Genomic DNA, 12,236 nt, shown 5'->3' on the forward strand with positions numbered 1-12,236 from the left:
GATTTGTTGTGAATAATAAGTCGATTCTCAACTGTATAAAAAACTATCCTGATCGCCAGATAATCTGGTTAATTTATTAGGTAGTATTGATAATTGGAAATAGTAAGTTATATGTATAAATATTTACGACTTTTTAATACCTACGTCGCTCTTAATACGAAAACAGAAACTTGTAACAAATGAAGAATATTCAAAAATAGCAAAAATAGAATGCAAGAAGGTAAGTTCGCAAAAATTTACAAAATTGAATTGATGGTTGCATTAAATTCAAACATGACATTAGTATGCTCTGGAAAAACATCTTAAGATGCAAATATAGATACTTTGCATCTAACCAAATCCCTATTCATATAAATAACTTCATATTTCTTATTCTTCACTGAATAGCTTATCTAGCTTAGTAAAGAGTGTACACTTTTCATGAGTTACGTAGTATCGTGTAACGTTCAATTGTTCATTGCGACAATAGTTAATAATAAAAATAATAATAATAACTAACAGCTCGTTAATAATCGATAACTATAACTTGAAGTTAATACACTTTGTTTTCAATTTTTCTCATGTTTTCCACCATTTTAAATATTTACAATTAACACACGTGCGCTCTTCATTGTCGGCACATTTTATTACAATTATTACAGTGTTGAACTTTCGTCAAAAAATGTACACATTCTCACAACTTGGTTTTCGTTTATTCTCTGGTTTTGTTATTATCGTAACAAACGTTACAGTAGCAAAATGATCTAGAGGCCTTTGATTTTTACCGGTAAATTTTTTTTTTTTTTCGCTGAATGCCTTAGAAGGGTGTAATAAAATTCAAGCAGAATTAATCAACAGGTAGGATGCTCCGTAACATTAATAGCTAGCGAAATCAACCAATCTTATCAGTGAAAATCGAACGCCTCCAGGTATTGCTAGCACTTTTATGTTTTCGACGATGATTTGTGAACATCTTTTTTTTTAACTTTAGTGATTTATATTTTCCGTACGTGATGATTTGACCTGAGCTGCCATTTTCTTAATAGTGATTCTGCTTGCTCTGTCTTATGCATTGAGATATGCGCGGGAATATCGAGACTAATAAATTCAATTAATTAGTGTAATTCACGTAGACAAGATCAAGTAATAGAATATATCATAAATAATTATATTATATAATGAAATATTCATAACTAATAGAACGGTAGTATTTCCCGTGTCTGAGGAAAATTCAGTTTCATTCAAGTATGCCTCAATTCAAGTTTCAAAATAAAGTTTATCATTGTTACATTCGTATACAAGCTAATTTCATTCAATGTAGATGTTGAATCTCAATTGCATGAGACGCAACAAACAACCATTTCCAGTACAAACAAAAGCCATTAGCTACAACTGTATGTTAACCTGGACCTTATTCTGACACTTTTTTGCAAATGGGTATACTTTCGTAGAAGCGAGCCACAAGGAAAGCGATCTCAGTGCAAGTTCTTTTGTCAGCGCATCTCAATCCCAGCATTGACTATTTAATTTAAGTAATAATGACTGAACGTTATTTTACAACTTTATTGAAATTTATACGTAGAACTGAATTCTTTTAATACTGCTGATCAAGTGAAAGTTTCTCAAAAGAAAGAGTATTTATAATAAATGCTTGCAATTTTTTTTTCCCTACACATGTGTTGAAATGATGAATGATTTTCATGTTTCCGTTTTCATTATCATTATTATTTTCGATAAGTTGCTAAGCTATAAAACAATTATTTCAATGAAATTTTAACAATAATCAAGATAATACGGAAAGAAATTCTACATTGAAATCACAACCATTCCCGACCTGCAGTGACTTGGCATAGTACTATAAGTTTGCGTTAAACACCAAAATATATCGCTACCTACACGCAAAGCTAGCATAATTAAAATTACTGGACCATTTACCTACAGCATCAAGTTTAATAAAAAGAACCGTTCAAATTTCTTACTGCCTATTTTAAACCGTGGCTTCCTAAACATAAAAAAAAAGATCCTGCAGTGATCATCTTATGTTACACTACTGCCGATATAAGAATCGGTCAGTCACATCACTTATCGGCACATTCCTTATACGAAACTTACTTAAGGCTTCATTTGTTTAGTGTTTTTTTTTTTTTTTTCTTCAGGTAATGTAGAAAATACCGTCTCATATCAATTATTCGGGCGATAAAGTAATATTCACTGCATCTTTGTCAAAATCAAAAACGTATTTTGTTGAGTGAGAATATTATTTGAATACACTGAGATTGCCTTCTTTATCTAATATTAAGACGGTAGACTACAATTTGGTGGTAATAGAGATAACTGTTGTCATCAAAACTGCCACACTTACTACGTAGACTTGTTAGATTTCAATTTTTTTACAGACAATGTGTGTCTCTGTTATCTAAGAGGAATTTAAATAGATAATTTAACGTGAATGATAACTGTACCGAATTACCAATCATGATATTTCCGAATAACTTCTATCGACAGATACAAAACTGAACTATAAGATGTTTGCTTCATTTTCTTATTTATTTCTCTAACGATTGAGAAATTTGTGAGATATTGGTGTAGGTAACAGATTTCTGATTCCTGACTTGATCACCGGGAAATAACTTTTTCAGATCCACTCTAATGGACCTTCTGCCACTTGCTAACACAGGATAAAAGAACGGCAGGATGTTGCAAGTTCTTTATTAATAATCAAGACACGGGTAAGTAAGTGGTTATTTTTGGTGAATAACACCGATAAATGATTACTAAGTGATTGATTTAATTAGTTACTCTTTTTTTTCTACTTTTTTGCTTTTCATTTTTTTGTTGTTTTGTAAGAAAACGTTTTCCCGTATTATATTTCTACACTGGAAATATTGTATTAGTTAAAGTGCTGGATATGAATTATTATTTTGTCGTGAATTAATGTGATCAGGCACTTAACTCACTGATGGCAAATATATTAGTCATCTTATTGGTATAATGGAATGAGTAATTTGCTTGTTGTGGCACAACTTATGATGAATTATTTTAGTGACAAAAATTGAGCACAGATATTCATCAGCAATGTTATTAGTATTTTTCTTTTTTTTTTCCTTTTTTTTTTCTTTTTCTTTTTTCTTGGACAAATCAACGTTGGGCATCGACAAAGCACTTTGATATTAATCTTTTGTTCTAAGTTACATATATCTGTATACATGTATGTATATGTATATGTAGACAAGTTATTTATACATGTAAAATTTGGTCACTCGGTCAATTTACTCCTATCGCTAAGGATCTAGATGTTCTTTTATCCATATAAATTGATTGGTATTAACTAAATGATGCTATATAAATGTCAATACCAATAATTTCAGGTTTAGCATTTCGAACAGTGATTTTACTTTTTACACCGCTGGAACATTAAAATTGACGTCTTTCAGGTATCTAACTAAAACCTGAATCATTACCTAAATCATTTTCAGGTTATATGTACATATAAGTCAGTTTCTTCCGCCAATGCAATTTGTTACAGCAACTTGTTAAAAAAAATGACATGAAAATAGAGCACGGATGTTACCTATTTCAATGATAATTACTTTTCAATGCGTATCAAACTTAATCGAGACCTTGCTGGTTTTTGAATTCAATACCTCATTTTTGTAAGCATAAAAATTTAAGATAATGATAAAACAACAAACGAAAGACTAGAGTATACTCCGAATTTAGCAATGGTAACGGATTTACTTCACGAGGACAATTTTATTACGTCAAATAGTTGTAGATTACATTCTGAAACGGTTCTGCTACATAAATTGAAATTAGTTATAATTAGAAAAACAGAAACGAAAAAAACTCAGCGTAAGGCAAGTCATATCAGAAGTTATTGGCAGTTTTAGAACTCTTCAAATGATCGGTGTTAGCTAGACGTTGCCAAACTTGATCTGCAAAAGCGACGGAGAAGTTCCTATATGCATACATTGCTAACTTTAAATCCAAAGCTACGTATTTCTTACATTTGTTAATCAGCCACATTTCAAATGTCAATAGAGTTAAGTATCTGAGCACGTTAAAACCAGATTTCATGGTGGTCAGTCCTTCAATGATGTTTTTTGTAATGACACATTTGTCAGCTGAATAGATTAGTTGGACCTTGAGACAATTAAATGTACAGTGAAGCTCATTGTTTCCTAATATAATTTGATGATTATTATTCAGATGAAAAATACTTTCTTGATATTCATATTCTACATTTCGATCAAACGTGACAATTTTTGGAAACTTTCTTAATCTTTATTTTTCTTGTTCCTAAGAGTATAGAGGAAAAGTGCTGGATATTTATATTATAAAGAGTTCAATTTTGAAAGCGCACCATTAACCATCAGTTGTGTAAATCAATTCTTCTTCCCAATTATCAAAACACTCTCAACACAGATTTCATTTAGCTTTAAAAAATTCGGAAAAAAAAACAAAACAAATTCAACTCACTTCATTTCGTTTCTCTTCATTTAGCTCATTCTTTGGCATAGCTGAAGCAGTCAAGCTCGTAATGGCGATGGTGATCAACTTTATTTATCACTCAATCGAAATTTATCCACTTGTGTATCAGATAATACAAATTTTCTATCCGATGTGAAAAAGTGGGCTACGTCACGATTTATTTTTAAATATGATCCGGTCAGGGATCCATAGACTTGACTACAATAATTTCATAATGATTATTTTGTATTAGATTAACCCAGCACTTTTAAATCTATTGGACTCTTAATAATTAGTTACTTGAGTTTTTTTCACTACGATAATGAAATTTCAATTACTCGAATTCGTATTTTGCCAATGCAAATATTTGATAATAAAAACTAAGGCCGGCTTAGCATGAAATGCTTCAAATCCAGTTTCAACAACCTTACAGATTGTTCGGGAATCGATATACTAACATAAAACCTACGGCAAAAACTGGACAGCCAGTTGTTTGGTGATAACATAGTGGCGAGAGAAAGAGTTATTTAAGCATTTCATTTCAAACAGAATTCATATGTATATGCTACAAATAGATCGATAGACAACCTACATTGACATAGCAAGAAGTTTTTTTAGCGCTTTTCAAGCTTCGGCGTTAGAAGTAGCTGTTGCCTTACAGTATGTTCAAATATTCTGTCCAATACCTGCAGTACTTGAACCTCATATAAAAAAGAGAAAGGTGTGTAGTAAAAAATAACAATCGTGTCACTGTATTTTATCGTAATGAATTACTAAAGCACGACAAAAACAGGACGTATTACTAGGATGATGTATAATATAGGTATATGTATGTATGTATGTATGTGTGTGCGTACGTACGTATGTATATATATATATATATACATATATATACACACACACACACACACACACACACACGCATAATGATTATCTAATTCTAATGATAACAGTAATAAAATAAAAAGTCACAGACACAGGTAGCTTGAATAGTTTCATTTTTACCCTATGTTCAAACATTAGTCGCTACCATGCCAGCTGTTGATTCAAAACTAAACGATAATTTAGGAAAGATTTCACAACGTATTAGTATAACGTCTCCCGATCCAATATTCCAGATTCAGTATGATACATCAACTCTGAAAAATAATGACGAATGATGCTTGACTACATCAGTCAACGGTAATGTTAATAATTCTAATGGTGATGATGATAATAATAATGATGATGATAATAATGATGATGACGATGACGATAATAATAATAATAATAATAATAATAATAATAATAATGGTAATAATCGCTTAGTTTTACGAAGGAGGTGGCGTAGGTGTAGGCGTAGTGGTTGTAGTTGTGTGAAGTATGGAGTCCCGAGATGCGGAGCAGCGCCAATCTGGTCGTAGTAGTGTAACAATTTCGCGCTGACCCCCACTCGTTCCGTTTCCCCCAACACTAACCCCTGCGCACTGAACAGTCCCCCCAAGCCCAACAGCCATAGACAGTCATTTCTGTCGAGCACTCTTCTTCTTCTTTCGTTTGAAGAAGCAACAGCATCTGGAAATGAAGCAAACACTAATAGGACTTAGAATCGCATCTCTCTGTTTAATTTCGTCGACACCGACATGCAACACCCTAAGAGTGTAAGTGTAACGGATCCAAAACCTATGAAAACTTGTTTTGTACAATCTGTCGTGTATGAGATAGTAATTGTTAATTTTACCAAGAGGAAATAATAGAGAACAACAACACTACGTCGATGCGATTAATTGTGTATTTTTCGCCAAGTCTAATGTGAGAATGAATATTACGTGGAGATATCCAATTTCAAGACTCTGCACAAACAACGGTATTTTAAAAATTTCACGACATTATATAGTAATAATTTTAGGAACATATGATACAATATACAGTTAAAAAGTACAAAGATCAAGTGTTATGCTGAAAGACCGTAAAGTTTTCAATTTCTCACGACAATCAGTGTCACTTAAAATAGGGGAGAGAAATGAAGTTTATAAGTACTTTTAATCTTTTCACTTCGAACCATATGAAATTTTTAGATCAAGCTTCTTTGTTATTGCCTTAGATTGGATACTTCTTCAAAAGTAGATAGCAAGCAATCAATAAATATGTAATTGGTGTTTTTTATACTGATTGTTAAGGAACAGGTATAAATCAACACCCATAAAAATCGATATTGATAAAATTTGCAAGGTCATATATTTTAAATGGAGAAATAAATAAATAAATCGAGACACATTAATAACATTGTCAATTTACTATGAGAAATTAGTTTTGTGATAAAAATAAAAGTATTAATTTTTTTTCTCACAGTCAGACTGAGAAATACCAAGTACATGAAATGTTTGAAAATTGATCAACCTTGTTGACACATGAAACTAAACGAAAAAAAGATTTTCTCACAAATTATTTGAAGTTACATATACATTATATAAATTAACAAATAAATGATATTTAATCAATATTATTAGAGATAGTAATCACCACTCATCCGTCATTACAGAGGGAACTGGGTTTTTGGGTTATTTTTGCTTTTTTGTTGGGTGGCAAGAGGTGAGGTACTTTGAAGGGAAGTGGGAATCCACACTGGGGACAAAGTGTTCGTTTCAATTTCCAACAGGGATTCGTCCTGGAAAAGTAACATAAAAAAACCATAAACCACCCGAAACACCATTATGTACACACTATAGAGAGGTAATACATAGTTAATCTGTTTTGATTTTCATACCAAATGTTGTACATAAAAGCTTTCGTCGTAAAGAGAGTAAAAAGATGAAATTTCACACAAAAAATTATGTTGGTGCAGAGGAAGTATTTTTGACTGTGAATTAAGTAGGTTGTTTAGTTGAAAATCAGTACTTTCTTTGATAATTCGTTACAAGATGATCGCGCATCGAGTGTTTATCAAATTATTACATTAGTAAACTACGATATTTTCCTTAGTAATGTGAAATACACAAGTAAAAATAAAGGTCTTGTTCGTAATCTTAGCCTATTTTTTTGTTATATGCATTATTAAGGGAAATACCGTAGTTTACAAATGTAATAATTTGATAAAAACTTGACATGCTATTATCTCATAATAAAATGATCAAACTAGTATTGAGTTTTAATTGTACAAGCTCTTTAATTGGTGTAAAGCTACATTTTCATGTTTCGTCGCCATATAAATCATGCTTGTGTTTTCATTGAAGTTGCTATCGAAGCTCATGCAATTTGAGTATAAACATCTAGTCACAAGTCTGCGAAATGCATATCTTAGAAGATCATCTCAATTTTCTTCAATAAAGATTGATTTTGTGTTAATACCTGGTTCAGAAAGAGATAACAGATGCAAACAACTATTAAATACTTTGTATGATTATGACACATGCGCGGACCTGTGACTAATCAAAGTTCCAAGAATTTTTAGTAAAAAATCATACTAACTTGGTCTCATCCACCATTTCGACTTCCTGAGGTGCTGTAATTGGGGTGTTTGAATGTCCAGCAGTTGGGTCATCATTTGCTAGTTCTCCGTTCGTTGAAGATACAACCTGATAGATTGAAAACACAGTCCATTAACGAATCGTCAATATTATTTAACAGATACAATTTCTTGCTCTCGCCCTTCTGACTACTGAAATCAAAATCGTTCATGATATACTACGATTTCAAACTGAATGGTGCTGAAGCTCGCAGCTAATACCCAACAATAGAGACACAGAAAATTATGGCATAAGACGATATACTGAACAGCAATAAACAGCGACATTGTGTATCGAGATGTGTTTAACATTTTCTCTGTGAGAACTTTTGCTTACAGTTACCGGCTGCTAGCTTCAGCACCATCCAAACCGTAGCGAAAAAGTTTAAACATCTATAACCACTCGTCCTTGAAAGTCGAAAAACTTTACTAATTAAAAACAAATGTCAGTGAAATTCTTAAATTTAGAATCTATTTCGAATACTACTAACGTCGATGCTTTCTAAAAAATATTCCCAACATTTTTTATCAAACCTTTATATATTGAATCTAGACAGCGTTGCAAATAAATATTGTGAACGAATTTCGTTAGAGAGCAAATTGGAGGTAGAATTAAAGTTATTCTTTTAGGCAATAAGGCAATTGATAAATTTTCAATATATATAGACATTGTACATATTACATAATGCAATGATTCGAATGCTGAAAACTTACATTGTTTCTAGTATTCTAACTAGCTCAAATTTATCTAGCAAAAGTATCAAGGTTCAATGTTTTGAACTTGTTTTACGCTACATTTGCACAATGAAAAAAAAAATATATGGATTCACAAAGATATACTCTTAAATATGCATATAATGTAATGTCATATCTATACATGAGACATATAACAAAGTGATGGCGTACTAAAATACAAACGGCTGATTAGTATTTAGTATGTAACAAAACGATGAAAATAAAAAAGAACTTGAATGATATATAGATATATATATATAGCATGCTACAGCAAGCTGAAACCAAGGTTCCAAATATAATATAATATAATAAAAACTGACCAGAATTCGTTGATTTCTCTTGCGAAAACGTAAGGAAATGCGAATTAAAAAATTTGCTAATTAACGTTGGCATATTTACAGAACAGAATTAATGCGGTGGTGATTTGAAAATGAAAAAAAAAAAATTGAACTATAGTAACATAGGAATAGTAGGACAATTGTACAGAAAAATTCAAGTTTCTGTTCACGGAAAGATTTTTTTTTTTTAGAATAAAATATTGTATAATATAAAAGTGAAGAATAATTAGCAGAAACAAATTTTGCTCTCTGAGACTCTGTCCCGATTAATATGTAAAATGAATTGTATATCTGGATAACTTTAGTCATCAACGATATTGTTGAACATTTTTTAACAGGGATATGAAGTTGATGGGATTAAAACCAAGTAATATTGGGGAATCCGGACGGGTTTGAATGTTGGTGTTTCGACGATAAAAGCTGACCAACTCACCTGGACGGAGCCGTGTCTGTCAGCAGGCGTTAAAGTACCACCGGCTCCCGACTGCTTCACTGTATCAGGCCACACAGCTCCCACCCCTTTACCGCCCCCTCCACCCACCCCTACACCCGTCACACCCTGTACGAAACAAGCACGACAAACGAATGCAAAGTGTTAGTAAAATCAATTCTGATGTGATTATTGATCGCGAAAGGCTATATGTTTTTGTAGTATCGTTACTCTTGACCTATATAGTATCGCTGTTGAGGTAGGCAAGCTACCGAACAGTTTTCACAAATTATCAATATTAGTATATTAAACTTCTTCATCCACCTAACTCATATTGTACAAATGTTTGTCAGAGGTGCTGTAGAGTAATTGAGTAATTTACAGCTCTACTCAATTCAATGAGAGTTTTATGAACATCCGCTTTTCTTTCACTCGGAAGAATTTTTTTAAGAGTAAATACTCGTTAGGCTATTCAACTTTTGGTGAGTCAGCCTAAAAGATTTTGCCCAAGTAAAATATTTCGATAAAAAAAATTTTTTTTAAAAAACTAAAACAACGGAAATTTTGAAATTCATGTTTTGTCGGCGTGTCTAAATGTGATTTGTGACCGGGGATAACTGAATGCAATTAATCAATTGTTGAATAATTCATGAAATAACTAGATGATAGTCAGTTTATGTATAATAATATAATTAATTCTGCAAATTAATATATAATATTTTAGTAATGTGCTCTACAGCGAGTAATCTTTCAAAAATATATTACTAATGTACCATCCTACATGCAGACCAAATATAGTTGTAACGAAACTAACGATAAATTCCTATATATAAAATTTCCTAATACACAAAGCCACAACAATGGTTTCTTTTTAATCATTCTATCTACATATCAAACACAATGTACAACGAAATACGATAATTTGCGACTATAACAAGTGCTCGCAGTCAGAATGTATGACAGGTATAAAATTTACCCTCAATCGTTCTAGCGATTTTGACTGTCTAATACATCAACATTTTAAAATTTTAAGTAACTGTATCTCAATTTCGTTAAGCGAGAGATTATTTTGTTTATCAGAAATGTAGCCTACTCTGCATCGACGTAAAAACAAATCTAATACTTAAATATTCATGTTCAACAATACCAATCAAAGCATTGCTGTTTGCATAATTTGGCTCTCAATATAAATTTTGAAGTTTATAAACTGATTTTATCTCTTGCTTACCAAAGAAATTTCAGCTTGAATTTTAGCTGATCTGCCGATCTGCTAATAATCATTGAAAATAATGAATACAAGCAGAGCAAAATATCTCTAACAAAACTGAAATTAGAGTATTCGAACGAATTTTCTAACTTTGCGTGAATGATGAAACTAAGCTTTCGAGGTTCTAATTTTCAATATACACAACAAATCCGATATTGTACCACTTGCGGCTTACATAATTGCCCTGCATTTCGACGTTCACCTCGTCCACCATAAGAATCACGTCTTCCTCAAAATCATCGCATTCCTGTACAAGATCCACGTTGTGCAATGAACAGAAATTGATTTCCCTAAATAATTCGTTTATTATCCTATTTCACCAGTTTCACAAGTTTGTCGTACGAAGTATTATTCCTTCTGTAGCTAAAGGTGCTGTTGTAGAACACAGAAGGAATACTTTTCAACTTAGGCAATTGATGTGTGAAAATTTTTTAAATCTATCATTTCTAAAGCCAACGCACGGATTATTGTTTCATCTGTTCATATGAAGTAAAAAATCTGCCTATATTTGGAACGATCGTATAAATATGAAGCTTTATTATGCCTGTGACGCACAGCTCAAGTCACCGCATCAACATTCATATGATAAAAGAAACATACACAGCCTTTATGAAGATCAGAATGTTTTATATTAGTTTCATACTAATGTCAAAAAACATATCATTAAGGTGAATGTCCATGCAATTACTCGACGAACGTAAAGAAATTATAAGCTATGCATAACCAGGCTTGAAAGAAAATTGAGAATTTTCATATTATAAAAATACTCGATTACCTTATTTGTGGTGGGATGCCGGTCTCGGTTTGGCGACACAACAATTTCGTGTCCAGTCTGCAATGATCCGACCGGCGTGGACTGCAAATCAAACAGACTCGTGAAAATAGTACATAAGCATTATTCAATAATGATAATAAAACATTCTACAGTAAATATGTATAGATGTAAATAAGTACCAAAATTTTCCTAGCATAGGTAAACGTACTTGGTCAATCGGGAGAGGAGCAGAATGTTGGATTTCAGGACTACATTCATGGTAACTCTTCTTAGTTCAATCACACCAATTCATTATTTAATTTTTTGTACAACTTCAAGTTATAAACTTTGAGATGTAAGGTCAAAGTATCATATACGATTTTAGAAAATTATTTAAGGTAACTTGGGCAATTTTCCAGACACATGCAATACTTTTAAGATAAACAGAAAAAAAAATTGTTATCACACTACATTTTCTCTACCTGTCATTCAAACTTTGGTTATCTTGACTAAGTGTCAGGGACACATAATAAAAAAATTGAAAATCCCACGTAATAAGATGAACAAGAATATCAGAGCAAATTCCGAATAATCGTTTTTATACTTGAATGAACCATAATTTCCACATCAAGTTTTCTATTTGAAACGGAATCCTGCCGGCGAATTTCATCTACGTCAGTAATGAATGTGGTGTAATATTAGAATGAAATTTGTAAAGAAACTCATCAATTCTTGGATGTTTTATAAATGTTTAAACTTTGTAATGTTGGTTTTTTTTT

At 31.9% G+C, this 12,236-nt stretch overlaps 1 protein-coding gene across 16 annotated transcripts in view; it reads right to left on the bottom strand.

Moving 5' to 3' along the window:
• Positions 1 to 786: 786 nt before the first annotated feature.
• LOC124307831 (casein kinase I) overlaps positions 787 to 12,236 on the bottom strand; it is a 56,758-nt gene continuing 45,308 nt past the window's right edge. For 3 of the 16 annotated variants that reach the window (XM_046769957.1, XM_046769956.1, XM_046769959.1), the window contains 4 exons: positions 11,479 to 11,559; positions 9,440 to 9,565; positions 7,897 to 8,003; positions 787 to 6,003 (listed from right to left, as the gene is read on the bottom strand). In XM_046769957.1, coding sequence (XP_046625913.1) covers positions 5,952 to 6,003; positions 7,897 to 8,003; positions 9,440 to 9,565; positions 11,479 to 11,559 — 366 coding nt within the window. In that variant the 3' untranslated portion in view covers positions 787 to 5,951. Of the gene's footprint in view, positions 6,022 to 6,807; positions 7,097 to 7,896; positions 8,004 to 9,439; positions 9,566 to 10,878; positions 10,951 to 11,478; positions 11,560 to 12,236 lie in introns of those variants that run through there. The other 13 variants (XM_046769952.1, XM_046769954.1, XM_046769949.1 and 10 more) reach the window with 12 other exon arrangements.

The sequence above is a fragment of the Neodiprion virginianus genome, chromosome 6 (genome assembly GCF_021901495.1).
Source record: "Neodiprion virginianus isolate iyNeoVirg1 chromosome 6, iyNeoVirg1.1, whole genome shotgun sequence".
NCBI lineage: Eukaryota > Metazoa > Arthropoda > Insecta > Hymenoptera > Diprionidae > Neodiprion > Neodiprion virginianus.